General features: G+C 39.2%; 2 protein-coding genes across 4 annotated transcripts; one reads left to right on the top strand and one right to left on the bottom strand.

The window, feature by feature from the left end:
• Positions 1–891: 891 nt before the first annotated feature.
• Positions 892–7,199, bottom strand: LOC146984612 (isocitrate dehydrogenase [NAD] subunit gamma, mitochondrial-like). Of its 2 annotated transcripts, XM_085781909.1 has the most exons (13): positions 7,069–7,199; positions 6,772–6,819; positions 6,452–6,463; positions 4,972–5,069; positions 4,766–4,881; positions 4,600–4,660; positions 4,334–4,466; positions 3,004–3,137; positions 2,772–2,874; positions 2,529–2,675; positions 2,305–2,399; positions 2,113–2,173; positions 892–1,894 (listed from the first exon to the last, which is right to left on the bottom strand). In XM_085781909.1, the coding sequence occupies exons 1-13, from the start codon at positions 7,147–7,149 to the stop codon at positions 1,793–1,795; spliced, it is 1,191 nt and encodes a 396-aa protein (XP_085638035.1). In that variant the 5' UTR covers positions 7,150–7,199; the 3' UTR covers positions 892–1,792. The 2 variants fall into 2 exon arrangements, with proteins under 2 accessions (XP_085638035.1, XP_085638036.1); XM_085781910.1 differs by lacking the exon at positions 6,452–6,463.
• A 636-nt stretch (positions 7,200–7,835) lies between these two features.
• On the top strand, positions 7,836–13,231 carry fam3a (FAM3 metabolism regulating signaling molecule A). 2 transcript variants are annotated; one of them, XM_085781914.1, is made up of 10 exons: positions 7,836–8,116; positions 8,524–8,555; positions 8,656–8,763; positions 9,470–9,493; positions 9,592–9,718; positions 10,050–10,108; positions 10,220–10,270; positions 10,366–10,450; positions 11,358–11,484; positions 12,102–13,231. In XM_085781914.1, exons 2-10 carry the CDS (start codon positions 8,543–8,545, stop codon positions 12,198–12,200), a joined length of 693 nt encoding a protein of 230 aa, XP_085638040.1. In that variant the 5' UTR covers positions 7,836–8,116; positions 8,524–8,542; the 3' UTR covers positions 12,201–13,231. The 2 variants fall into 2 exon arrangements, with proteins under 2 accessions (XP_085638040.1, XP_085638041.1); XM_085781915.1 differs by lacking the exon at positions 10,220–10,270.
• The last annotated feature ends 1,245 nt before the right edge of the window (positions 13,232–14,476 follow it).

Genomic DNA, 14,476 nt, shown 5'->3' on the forward strand with positions numbered 1-14,476 from the left:
TGCTCCTACTCCTCCTGCATCTGCTGGCTCAAGGGACCAGAGCTTTTTTTTTCTCAACGTGACTGTGTGGTCAGAGTCTTCTGACACAAAAAATACACTAGAGGAAAAAAATAATAAATGGTTTGGTTTTATGCTAAATGAGGATAATTCCCGCAGATGGCAAAGCCAGAATCCTTCTTGTTTGTCTTAGCAACACACACTCTGAGGGGAAGAGCACGATTCCTAGAAATCACGTAAAAGGGGACAGGAATTTTCCCAATTAGGTGGAACAATATATAGCTGCCAATGATTCCTACATCCTAAATTTCTCTAGGTTTACACGTCGCAGTGGGTGCAGCAAAAACATAATAATTCTGTACAGTGATCCAGAGCGATTACATACAGTATTATCCTTCATTTTGTCATTGTCACAGTGTGTACGTAGCTGCTGCACACATGCAAGCAGCTGTGCATTTTCGCTCCAAGTTAGCTGCTGGGGGGCTCCAGAAAGTGGTGTTGCCACCTAGTGATGAAATGTGAAATGACAGCTTATCATCCAACCTTGTAAGATGCTGATGAGGCGTGTAATTGTAAAATAAACAGAAGGATCAGTGAGCTTTTTCTTATTTGGAATAAAAATAGCCCTCATGCCAAGCAGGAGAAGAGTTTCCCCTCTATGACACAGAGCCAAAAACTCAGGTTACATTTTCAAAGATCTTAGCAATAAGTAGCTCCTGATATATGGACAACATGTATATAATGTTCAGTTTGTTTAACTTATGTTTATGTTTTAACTTCATGATCATTTCAGAGGATGCAGTTGGTCCATGTTGACTGTTGATAATGCATTACACAGTTGTTTTTCTATCATTGAAATAAATGGGGCATATTTTTAGCACCTGACTTCCAAACTTGAGGTTATTTATTTATTGATAATATCTATGTTATACAGTATATAGTCCCACACCAGATACGATTCTCCAGTCTTTACATATGTTTTAAGAGCTCTTGCATGATAAGCTTTAAGACAACAGGGATACACTCTGTGACACAATCCACACTTAGGTAATATGGCACAAACACAAAAGTTCAGCTCTGACAGCAGTTACTTGATATCCACCTCTTCTTATGATACAGTTTCAATGAAAACACTACATCAGCATTTTTAAGTACAGTTAATATGATGTGATGTGAACATGCAGGACAGTTGAGGATATAATATGTAATGACAATGTTGAAAAAAAAAAAGTTAAGGCTTAAAAAGGAAAATTGCACATTTTGGTTGACTGAAAGATGCTGTACCATTATCTTCAGTTATAAAATAAATATTGACCCATATTGAAAGGAATGAGTTTGTACAACGGCAGGGTAAACAACTTAAGATATTTCTGACTCTAATGTGTTTGGGGATACTGATAACAATTTGCTAGAGCATGGATTTTCAACTGAATGAACCTGATGAACTGAGGTAAAATCTATCCATACAGCAGGATTTATCTTCCAACAGGAGTGACAATTACATTTTATCAAAGGTCAACTGTTTTTACAACAGTCTAGTGGAGGTCATTATTATACGTGAAGCACACAGGTGTTGATTAAAGGTCGTTTGTACAGTGAACTGGTCAGTAAGCTGTGTGAACAAGAAAGAAACTGGAATCATTGTGATGTCAGTGATAAAGACCTGACGCTATGGAAACAGACATGCAAGGACATCCTTCCTTTTCTCATACTGTACACCTGCTCCATATACAGACACCTGTTCAAGCTCACACCTCTAATGAGTGTGTGTGTGTGTGACGAACTCAGCGGTGGTTTAGAGCTCTGATGTGAGCTGCCCTTTACTCTTGATGACTCTCATTACAGACTGGACCACCTCTGACGTGGTGCCCTGACCACCGATGTCAGCTGTGTGCAACTGCAAGAAAGGGGGAAAAAAGAAACAAGAACATCAACATATACCTTTAAAAAATTTGCACTTCTTCTTCTGCCACTGTTCTTATTTGTGTGGGCGCTTGGTGTCAATCTCATTGGGATGATCTACATCTGTCACCAGCACAACTGGGCCGCAACAACAGCCTTTTAGATTTATAGCAGCGATACAACACGGTAAAGGACCAGTGATGGAAAACTTACCCGGGTTTCATTCATGGTGGTGAGGACTGCATTCCTGATGGAACTTGCATGATCATAAAGCCTGTAGACATACAGGAGTATAACTTACAGTCTAGTCAAAGTATCACATCTCTGATGAAACCACAAACCACAGGAAGGTATGTGCATGTACATGTGTGCAAATATGAGAGTATTTCATCTGGAAAAGCTTACTTAAGATGGTCCAGCATCATGCAGCTGGCTAGCAGCATGGCCGTGGGGTTTGCGATGTTCCTGTCTGCAATACTCTTCCCCGTATTCCTTGTGGCCTGAGTGATGCAGAAAAAATAAGGAAAGAAAGAGAGGAAACTCTTGAGTTTCAATTTATCAGAGAGACATGATTAATAGATTTTTCATCCTTCAGAAACAGAGGAGACTATGGTCTGCCAGATACTCACTGTTTCAAAGACAGCATAGTCACGACCATAATTGGCTCCGGGCACGAGGCCAGGCCCTCCCACCAGGCCTGCACACACGTTGCTCACCACGTTTCCATACAGATTGGGCATCACCATCACATCAAACTGATGGGGCTTGGACACCAGCTGAAACACACAAACAAACACGGTGGCAGGTAAACAATTTAGATCAAGCAATGAAAAACATTTCTTGAATGTATTAAAATGCTGTCGACTTATTACCTGCATAGTGGTGTTGTCCACGATCATGCTATCAAACGTGATGTCTGGGTAACCAGAGGCCACTTCTTTGCAACACTGCAGGAACAAGCCATCACCAAGCTTCCTGTAGGGAGCAGAAAGGCCACGCTCAACATCCGGCATTACGACACTCACACTTGTGATGTGAAGTAAGACTCACAGAGGGAGAGGCCAGTGAGCTCTGATAGGAAATATTAGCTACATAATTACTCACATGATGTTGGCCTTATGTACGGCAGTGACCCTACGACGACCTTTCTCTCTGGCCAGTCGGAAGGCGTAGTCGGCGATCCTGAGGGAATTGTTCCGGGTGATGATCTTAAGGCTTTCCACAACCCCTGATACACTCTATAAAAAAAAAAGGTGACAAAAATAAACATAAGACAACTGAAGTGAATGGACTGAAGACTGGACAAATTCTTACCTACTGTATATAACATGTTCAGGAACAGACTCCTGCTACTTTTATCACTAAGTGGTGTAATGGTAAATTTGAATATTCCTTTCCTTTGTTTTAATCACTTGAGACGTCCCCACACCCTGCTTTCCCCCCAAGGTATCAGAACTTGTTTTGTTTGTTACCCATTTGTGTATTTTAAATGTCTAGACCTTCACCTGCAGGATTCCCCAGGTGTAAAACACACCCTCTGGGGTCGATGCCAATACCTACAACAAGACAAAGCAGTGTGAAAACACTGTCTGAGTAGTGGGTCGACCCCTGCAGCAGACAAGGGGGTGTTCCTCAGGTATAAATGTTTAGTCCCCCCATTTCTCTTGGTCTTTCTTTACCATCACCGCTCGGGTGAGGATTGACCTTTCTTTGCAAGGAAATAAAAAGCTTGTCGGCCGGCAGAAGTCTCTATTTCATTATTCACCAACAGCAAACAGCTAAAAACTTCCACAACAGTGGTTATTTCAAGTGTAAAGATAATTTAAATATTAGCTGACAACAGGAGCTGTCTTGAATTATGAAAGTTAAGTAAACTGTGACATGATTAACAAAAGCCCGTCCAAATCCTCCACTGCTCCCACTCCTGTAGTGACTCAGGTTTGTTGCTGCTGACCCTGGCTTTCTCCTTGCAAATCTAAAGATCACTTCTATGGGGAATAGACTGATAAAATGCTGATTCGAGCTCTATTTGTGTTGGTTATTCATTGTGCCTGAGCCAGCACTAGCTGTCTGCACAAATCATGCTGACGTCTTGTGAACACAAACAGTGCAGATGAATTAGCGAGTACGCTCACAGTTTCAGCCCCGTCTGCCCTCGAAGTGATCATCAGAGTGAATGTGCTATGTTATGCTTAACCGATTCACCTGCTACTGACATTCCATGTGCAGATGTTTAAAAATTGGCACGTCAACAGACGTCAGACGTCAGACATCAATCTTTGTAAATAAATCGTGCATTTTTAATAGTGTTAGACACTAGCTAACTCCCGTTTGGAAAGAGAACTAGAAGAGGGAGAAAAGAGGTCTTTAAGGAGGGAGGACAAGTGTGTGTTTCAGTCAGAGTACAATTGATTGTGTTTCTGCTCTGGCTGACCTCGTGCTCCAGACTGCTGTATTCTCCCTCTGTGTTCTCCCTGATGATCATGATGTCAATGTTCTTGTGGCGAGTCTGGACGCCGGGGAGGGACTGGCAGTGCATCACATTGGCATACAGGTCTAAGCTTGTGCTGTTGACGCACACAGAACAAGAGAGGGCGGGAAAGAGGAGGGAAAAAATGAGTTAACTAACACAATCAAGAGACAAAAATGAAAACTTTCACCTTTGATCAAAGCAACTGAATGTCTCATGATAACTCTTACCGCAGGAGGTTATTTCTGGATTTGACAGATGGTGGCATGGTATGTTTGGTTTCTATGTTACCTATTAGGAAAAAAACAGTGTCACAGTCAAATTATAGTGCCATGATGGTACTGTAACATGCTTCACACAGGTGTGCTCTGTTTTTTCATGTATTCATGCACCTACCTTTGAGGGCAACTCCATTACGGCGAATGGCAGTGATGGCATTATCAATATCATCCTCAGTTTCCACTGCAGAGTTGACATGCACCACCTCAAAGTCCACAGGCACACAGCTGAACCTAAAGTAAGATAACAAAACACATGATGAGGTGGTCATTATATCAACACCTCTTAAAAAAAGATGTAGTTGAAATCTAAATCTAACCAACCTGAAAACCTCTCTGACATGATTCAGCAGCTCTGGACCAATTCCATCTCCAGGTATGAGGGCCACAGTGTGTCTGCCTCCATACTTTGCAGGAGGGGGCTGAAATATTGATATTTTGAATTAAAAAAAGATTCATTGATGGTTTTACAACTTTTAGCTCATACTGGATGCTGGTTGCTAATATTATCCTATGTGTTTTGAGTCATCCATCACAGTTAAAACTTTGTTTCCTTTTTAGTCAGATCCGAATATTTTCCTTTTGTATAGCATTTCCTGATTTGACCTGAGTTGCAGGTTTCTCTGCTTTCCCCTGTCATTTACCTGTTCATTTCTCTTCAGTCCTGCCAGTTTTATTGCCATTTTACTGTTAAATTTTATCCCTTGTGTTTAACTATTTCTTACTGGATTTGATTTGATTTTTTAAAACTGTTTTCCTCATTTTTCCATTAAGCAATTTGCACTCCTGTTTGATAAGTGCTCTATAAATAAAGTATATTATTATTATTATAATAATGCAGCTGTCAGTGGGATCTTGGTTTGTGTTGCATTTACAGATACTACAACATTCCTATTTTGAGTGCACTATCTGAACAGTTTTTAAATAAAGAAAGAAGATAAGAATAAAATAGGAACAAGAAAGATGTATCACCATTCATTAACGATGCTCTAAAGATAAGTAACCTGGAGTAACTGGTGGAATGGCCATTTCAAGCCATTTTCAAATGAGAGTCAGTAAATACTGAATTAGGACTGCACAATTGTTAGCACTGTAAATGCTGTGATGCGACAGAGACGCTGTGGCTAACAAATAATATCAAGATGCAAAGGGACATGTTGTTTGGTATGAGGCCCAACAAAAGCCACATAAATATTATATTATTCAATCAAAAATGAAAAGCCAAAGTGAACAGTCAAACCAAAATTGTAATTACATATCACACAATCTCAATATCTGTCCATATAATCACAACATTATGTTTTTCCCCATATTGTCCAACCCATATTTGAATAAATAACAAGTTTGCTTTTAAACTAAAATTACAATGGAATTTGTGAGCTACATGTATCCAGACCATTACTGCTCGATAGTTGCGATGCATGCACAGTACACAGCAAAGGTTTTGCTTTTTTTTAATCCATCACTCAATAGTATCAAGGAAATGTCCAATCAGCCCTGTAATTATTTTGCAGCACAAAAGGTCCTGTGACAATGGTGTGGCTGAGGCTAAATCCACAAACTCTTCACAAGTTTATAGTTTCTTTACGTTTAAAAAAAGAGATTTTTAAGGCACCCTCGCTTTTAGGGTTTAGAGCCTAAAACCTTTGCACGGTACCATGACATGAAGCAATTCCTCTGGTTATCATGATTACCTCACCCAACCTTAGAATAATCAAAGCACATTTATGTTCTTTGTTGTTGTATATGAAGGCAAGTGGTTCATTAGATGACAGTGTAAACCTCATCATAGTTCGCTACTTACTATGTGTTCCCCCTGTTGTTGAAGATGGACAGCAAAGAAAGCAGAAGAACAAGGGTCAGTTTGAGAACAGTGGGAGAACATGTTGAATCCAAACAGTACCAGATAGATAGATAGATAGATAACTTTATTTTACAGACTCCAAGTCCAATAATAAGATACAGAAGAAATACACCCACCTCCCCCCAAAGAGTAACGTTATGCAAACACATAACACTCCCATGAAAAGCAGACAACCACTTCCAAAGTTTAACCTCAAACCACACAGCTTAGAAATAAATATATGAGCAGTAATTTTAAGGCCTCCCTGCTTATTTACTCACAGTTAGCAAGGCCTTATTCCTGCGGCTTGTCACAGTTGTTCCAAATACCTGAAATAGAAATGAAAGAGATGGATCAGGTTAGTGTTACATTCAAAGACTCTGGGTCAGGTAAGTTAGAGATAACAGCTCAGGGTTAGGGAACATTTTGAGGGGGACAAAATATAGATGCATGACAGTTCTGGCACTTTGCTATTTCATCTGAATGACCTTGTGTTCAGATACAATTAACGACTTTCAATTGGAGCCACACAAAAGGGCTCACAACCGATATAATAACAGCGTCAGATATCATCTTACTTTAACCGTATTTCCGAGGCGTCCTCCCCAGAAGGGAGAAATTATTTTGGACATCGAGAGCATTGCACTGTGCGAAGCCATCTTGGTTTTCAAGCAGTGATCGCGTGCCCAAGGAGGAAGGTCTGTGTGTTCCCGCGATAGTTAATTTTTCCAATGTTAAATGTATTTTTTCATTAATATATTTACCTTACAGTCTATGATATTTACTTATTTATTTTAGTGACGTAACGTCAGTGACCATTTAAAGTAGAAAAGTCACTTAAAAAAAAAAATCTGTTCAACATTTTTAAAAATGTAGAAAGCGGTTGGGGCATTCACGTCCCACTGTTTAAACCGTAATTATAAGCAATCCAGTAGGAAAATGCTTTCCTTTCAGTCTGTAACTTGTAATTCTGAATCAGCTCCCAGTTGAAAGGAATACAGATATGTCAAAATAAAGTTGTTTAAAAAAAAGTCACAATGTTGTCAGTTACATAAAATGTAAGACATTCAACTCATTGAATAGTAGCCTGACTGTACTGTTTCTGATATCACGTGGGAAACAACCACTGCTACAAAATACCAAACACAATGGAAGTAATTGTATTTATCTGTTTCTGTCTCTGTTACCGGGTTCTTAGCTTCTTAAAAAACACACCAAATTAAGACTTAACGGGTGTGTTCATTGATTCCTCTTTTATATTCAGTCTGTAGTTCATTCTGACGACAGCCCTTGAATGCAGCATTACATTTTGGTCACGTGAACCTCCCTGCGCAGACTCTCTGGTGTCACTTATTTCGGGTTGGCAATACATACGGAAGGCAGATGTAATCTACCAAACACACATTTTTGCCCCGATATGTTTGGCCAAAGTGCGCTAACAACACTTGTTTCAAAGATGGACTGAGACTTTTGAAGCCTGGTTTTCAGCCCATGAACGTCTCAATGAGGAAACAGCGCAAGAAATAATCTCAGCCCGAGTAACAAGAGCAACAGCTCTTTTGAAACCTTCATTACAGGTAACGAGAACCAGCGCTAAGTTACTCGTCTGAAGCCTCGACCCAGCAGGTAAGACCTGTCTTCTCACATTTCCATGTGTACATTTACATGAGTTACATATTTACATTTTTGTCAGCGGAAAGGCGCACTTGTTGTGTTGTTGTCTCGTCTTTGGGAGACTTTGAGTTCATGTCAAACCCCCAAACGTCATCTCTCTCCAGAGCCATCTTGCTTGGCCACTGTAAAAAGATTATGGTTATGATATCAATGGTTGTATTAATTATTCACGAAAGTAGTTCTGGGAAATGACTCACGTGCCTCTTTCATTCAAGACTTAATAATTTAACAAGTCTGTAAAGCTGAACAAAAACATGAAATGAATGTGTCATTGTTAACAAAAGACGTTTACTAAACTACTACACAAGTACAAATTTGAGGTAGCTATTCATAAATAACCTTGTTGATTATTTGTCCAGGTCTGTGACTACGTGCATCATGAGATTAACAGGTGGGCTGACATTTCCATCACACAATCCAGTGTAATAATCCACTGTTGGTGCAGTTGTAATCCCATGTGTGTTACTGGTCTTTCCTGTTTCCCCTGACAGGCCCCCTGAGAGTTGTGGCTGTGCTGCTGTTGGTGGGTCTCACCTGGCTGCTGGCTAACACTTTATTTGGAGGAGAGAGTGGTTCATCTGTGCGTCATTTCTTCAGTGGTAAGAGAGGTAGTTCTGAAATGATGAATTGATTGGTTGGTTGATTGACATAAAATGTGTTGGACATTCAATCGTTATCAATCTGAGTCCGACCTTGGGCAGTTTTCCTATTTTGTTTGATTGCGTATTGGTTATCTGTTATTGGCTTTCCTAATGTTGGTCTGGCATGAACAAGCACTGGAGGCTGTTTCCATGGTGTCTGGGGAACAATGACAGACATTTTTCATAATTTTCAAATGGTTTAGCTATTAGGGATAGACAAATTGACAATGGTGGTAATAACAACAATGCGATTATTGTTGTTGTGCTTTTGAAAGTAGTAAACTTAGTTTGTAAAGAAACTTGCATACAATAAATGCAAGTATTTTGCACGAAAGTATCCAATACAAATGAAGAGTTTTAAAATAAAAAAAATAAAAAATAAACATGGAACATGTAGAATCAAATAAGAAACTTTTCCATTTGGACCTTTTCAATTAGCACTACGGAGCCTTTTTCTTAACAGGCACAATTTCACCACAGGTTGTGATGACACCATTAAATAAATGACAGTCACTGTCAGTACATATCCAAAAGTCAAGTTATAAATATTGGTTTAATCTTGATGAATGTGTAACTGTGTGCCTGTATATAAACTAATCCAACAAAGCTTTTCTGATGTGTGATCATCGGTTTGAGTCTCACACTTGTTTCTTATTTTTTTCAGGTGGGAGTGAGGAACCAACACCTGGTAAATAGAGCAGTTAAAACTTTGTATCATGTTGATAATGCTGCCTTCTTATCTTCCTTCCTCCTCATCACCGCCAACTAATGTTTCATATATTTCAGCTGAAGCCCGTCCTCGAAGGTACAAATGTGGACTTTCAGCCCCCTGCCCCCCGAAACATTTGGCTTTCCGCCTGGTGTCTGGTGCTGCCAATGTCATCGGCCCCAAAATCTGCCTGGAGGACAAGATGTGAGATTCAGTGGTTGCCAACTCTGCTGTGTCCATTTATGTTTTCTCTCCCCTGTTGTTTCCTTTGTTTGTTTTATTTTGTTTTTGGTTCACACTCTGTTGCTTCTTTCCTCTGTGCTGTCATAACCAGGCTTTCATGTCTGTCTGAGGATCTGAATGCAAGTATTCTTTCAGTCTCCCTGCCCGTCATCTCTTTGGTTTTGTTTGCCATCTTTTTGTATTTCTTGTTGCTTCTTAAGTGCTAGGATGTGTATGTGTGTCGATTAATGTGTATGTGCAATAAGGTTGTTTTTTTTAAAGCATTTCACCTACTGGCACTTGTTTCCCACAGGTTGGTGAGCAGTGTGAAGAACAATGTTGGCAGAGGACTGAACATAGCTTTGGTGAATGGTAGGAGTCACATTCCTGACCTTTTTTTTTAACAGACTGTTTTATATAGATATTTTAATATCTTATTAAATTTGCTCTTGTAACATCTGGCTGATGATTCTTTTGACGCAGGTGTAACAGGAGAGCTGCTTGACACAAAATCATTTGATATGTGGGCGGGAGGTAATGAAACCAGATGCATATGCATAGTATTTGTGTTACGTTCTGTCTCAAAAAAATAAACCACAGTCCACAGCTCATCTGATGTTCCTTCTTAGATGTGTCTGACCTGTTGAAGTTTCTCCGGCCGCTCCATGAAGGGACACTAGTGTTTGTGGCTTCCTTTGATGATGCAGCTACAAAGTAAGAATTCATGATGTGATATTCTGTTAGAGTTCAGCACCTCTCACTTTTCCTCTTTGAGAGACCTCAAAGCATTTTTCATAGTTAAATCGTCAGTCGTGTATATTTTACGTCATAAAAACGATTACTGAATATAAATAATTATATGGCATTGTTCATCCGTCATCTTACAACCTTATTTAGCATTATATTTACATTATTGAAACGGTTTGCCACATGTTAGAGTTGATATCAAATCAAATCAAATCAAACTTTATTTGTATATCACTTTTCATACAAGGTTTGAGTACTTGTTATCATTAATAATGAGGAAACAGAGGAGGTAATGTTAAAAAAAGACAATACTAGCTGCCAGTTTATATGAGCACAAAATTTCTCAATAAATGTTACAAAACTATGAATGCACTATGGACAGCTGGCTCCAACATTTAACACTCAAAAAGAGCAAAAGCTCCAATTATCACTGGAGTTAACGGAGCAGTCAAGAATGATAATTTGAAGACAAAATGTCCTGTGGGTGACAGCGTGTCCTTGTGGTGTCTGGAGTCAAGATTTTATTTTAAATGTTACATTTACTTGACACCTAATGGCCGGCACATTAATTATTGATCACCTATATGGGTGGATATATCAAAATGAGTATGGCCATGATGTCCTTGAAGGCCTCATGGTTTGAAAACCTAGCACAGTTGTGAAGTGGTTAAACCTCAGCTCAACTGTGAAGTGCAATTGAGACTAAAGCCCAGGAGCAGTGACTGAGAGATGGTAATAGCCTGCATTTCATTTCAACATAAACTTTAACAGGGGTGAAGTACTTATGTTTGCCCCTTAAGCCTGTTGCTTAGAGGAGCAGTCAACCCCTTTAATAAACATTAACCTTGCGCCCTTTCCTCATTTCCGCTGGCAGGATGAACGACGAGTCCCGTCGACTGTTTGAGGAGCTCGGGAGCACGGTGGTGAAGGAGCTGGCTTTTAGAGACAGCTGGGTGTTTGTTGGAGCCAAAGGCATTGAGAATAAGAGCCCTTTTGAGCAGGTATGTTACATTTTTATTCTTTAACTGATCTACTTATCTACTTATAGTTTAAGCACAGGTGTAGTTAAAACAAAACAAAAAAACAATCCTCCCAGTGTCACTCTGTAAATTATATTACAAAACAACTCACCAGACAGTACAGGTGCTGTTTAAAATTATAATTTAGTTTTTTAGTTTAGTGAGTTTATTTTGGTCCTGTCAAATCAAGTACACACATCAATAAACAACATTATATACGCATATGGTTTAAACATACATGATGATCTGACACATGGTTATCACTATGTGAGAGAATAAGGAAAGCATATACCCTTGTGACAGTTTCAGTTTCATTGGGCTGCTAAAAAAAAAAGGAATTTAAAAAAATTGAGTCAGCATAGTACTTACATACATGTATACTCTGCTGACCAAAAACACATATTAAAGCCTTAAAGGGAAGTATTGCACAGATTTGAGTGTGCAGAAGTGCTTTCTTTTCTTTTCTTCTAGTCAGCATAGTACTAAAATGTAAATGTTGTTCAGCACTCGGTGTATGAGCAGCTACTATGCAGTGAGAACCTGTCGCCAGGCGGTTTTGTTGAAATCACCTTTGTGTGCCCGTGGTTGCCTCCTTGTAGCGTATGAAAAACAGCAAGAGCAGCAACAAGTATGAAGGTTGGCCTGAGTCTCTGGAAATGGATGGCTGTATTCCCCTGCGGCCCCCCCTGGAAGGATAACTCTGCACAGTGCCCCATTACTTATACTACAGTAACACCTGGAGTAGCCGCAGTGGATCCGATGGACTGTGCGAAAGCCTAGGACCTGCTGAAGGACTGTAACCATCCAGGATTTGGACCAAGTAACCTTAAGTTTTCTCCCTCGTGACAGAGGCGTGAGAGGACCGCAAAGATCGTCTTGCGACTCGATCTGTTTAAAATAGTTGGAATCCGTCGTTGAAGATTTGTTCATGAAGCTTTGTGAGCCACGTTTGAACTAAAGTAATGTTGTAGAGATAAGGAAAATGTTTGTGTTGGGTAAAGGGAAACTTGAGAGGCCAAATGTTTTATGACCAAAGTGGAACAGTGACTAGTGAATGAATACAGCTGGAGTAGGTCTTCCAAAGCCATTGTAGGAAAGAGGTATTTATTTCCTCTTTTCTGCCTGTCGGGTGTCATCGTTTGAGCAACAGGTATTTTGATGTTAAGTCGGCAAAATACACACCTAACTAATATAACACTTAGGCATTGGAAAGCCTAATCCAGATCAGCACAAGTTCAACATTAGGTACTCTAGTAGTTTAAATCTCTTCTGACATCCAGGTCTGTGTGCAAGGTTTTTATTTAAATACGTTAATATATTTTCATCATGTGACGTCTATGATTCTGTGATATTAATATGCATAGTGTTAGCAGCCATTATTTCCGTAGAACCTGATGCGCAGCGTTTACTGCTTGCCATGTGTTTACACTTTTTTTTTTAAGACAAATTTGGTCGTAGGTCATTTCCTTTTTTGTTAAACCTATTTATTTTAATACTACATTTTAAAAAACACAGCCAGGCAGATTACAGTAACTGTGTCATCTGTTTGTCATAACACTGCCCATGGTTTTAACGTTGTCTCAGGCCTGCAAGCATTTTTTTTCACTGAGTGCTTTGTTTAAAACATTCAACCAAAATGTGTGGTTGTGTATGCTGTTTGTTTTTAACTTTGAATGTATCCACCTGGCGTCTTGTAAGCCGGACATGAAGGAAAGGTTTCATGCATAAATATACAAAGATAATTTTATACATACATCGTTAGAAGTCTGTTTGGATCATGTTACCTCTAAATGTCAAAAGTTTTCTACAAGGCATCCGTAGTCTGTGTTTATATTGTGAAATGCTGATGAATAAAATATATCTGAATATTATTCATTCAGTGTGTGTGTGTGTGTTTCCCATGGGTTTGGGTGTTCACTGTCGTACCTAAAGAAAGTCACCAGAGGGCGGCAAAGTCCCTGTCTTAACAGGGGTTACCCAGTTCATCCTGCTCAAGGCGTGAGCTTCACTAAACATATGCCCTGGTGGGGATAAACACTGCGGTCTGAAAGTAGAGGGTTTTAGGTTTGACGGTGAATTCAGCCACAGCTCAGGCACGTGTTGCCTTGGTGACCCGGTAGACAAACGTAGTAATGGCAAGTACGGTGAATTTCATTGTTCCACTGAACTGTGTTATATGGGGCCTTCAGGTGTTGTTAGGAAAATTGTGATTTGTAATTTTAAGGAAAAAGTTTAATGTGCTCAAGAACTGTGTGAGCTATGTAGGCTACATTTTAAGCGTTGGACAGAAATATGGTAACTAAACATAATCTTTATTGTCCCAGGATTGGAAATCTGTTTCCAATTTATAAAACAAACAAACAAACAAAAAAAACCAAATAGATAAACAAATATAAAATTGGATGGACCAATGCACCTATTATCATGTACACATTCACGTCCCCATACCAGTTTATGTGCACACCAACAGTACTTTTTGTTTCTACTCTACATTTCCGAGGGTAAAAGTATACTTTTTTTTATCCATTTCCCATTGATGGAGATTCATAGTTCGTTAGTGGTTACATTTTCAAATACATCTTTTACACGTTACCAATGTTGCATTAGTACAACTGTCCAACAGTCAAGCACTTTTACTTTTGATATTGCTAGTACATTTTCCTGATAGTCAGTTTGCACTGTTTCTACTGTTAAACTTTTTAAAAGACTTCTTTGTAGTGGAGTATTTCTATATTTTACCACCAGTGCACACACACATGGGCCCATCTATGAAGATTATGCAAGCAAGATTATTTTATTCACTTTATTCACACACAGCATTGTATCATTTGAAGCAATTGAATGAATGAATGAATGAATGTATTTTTATTTTCGAACATGTATAAAAAATATATATATATATATGTAACTATTTGTACATACAAAAGAAAGAAAAAAATAATTTCCTACCCCTTTTTAACTATTCTTCTGTAAC

The sequence above is a fragment of the Trachurus japonicus genome, chromosome 7, assembly GCF_045865225.1.
Source record: "Trachurus japonicus isolate A0001 chromosome 7, Traja_1.0".
Taxonomy (NCBI): Eukaryota; Metazoa; Chordata; class Actinopteri; order Carangiformes; family Carangidae; genus Trachurus; species Trachurus japonicus.

Excerpts from the sequence above, each read along its gene's own strand:
- LOC146984612 (XM_085781909.1), bottom strand. The coding sequence starts at position 7,149 with ATGGCTTCGCACAGTGCAATGCTCTCGATGTCCAAAATAATTTCTCCC. Across the intron at positions 4,467-4,599 it reads TCCAGAAATAACCTCCTGCG|CACAAGCTTAGACCTGTATG; the intron begins GTAAGAGTTATC and ends GTGCGTCAACAG. Across the intron at positions 3,138-4,333 it reads ACAGCAGTCTGGAGCACGAG|AGTGTATCAGGGGTTGTGGA; the intron begins GTCAGCCAGAGC and ends TTTTTTTTATAG.
- fam3a (XM_085781914.1), top strand. Across the intron at positions 8,764-9,469 it reads TGTGCGTCATTTCTTCAGTG|GTGGGAGTGAGGAACCAACA; the intron begins GTAAGAGAGGTA and ends TATTTTTTTCAG. Across the intron at positions 10,451-11,357 it reads TTTGATGATGCAGCTACAAA|GATGAACGACGAGTCCCGTC; the intron begins GTAAGAATTCAT and ends TTCCGCTGGCAG.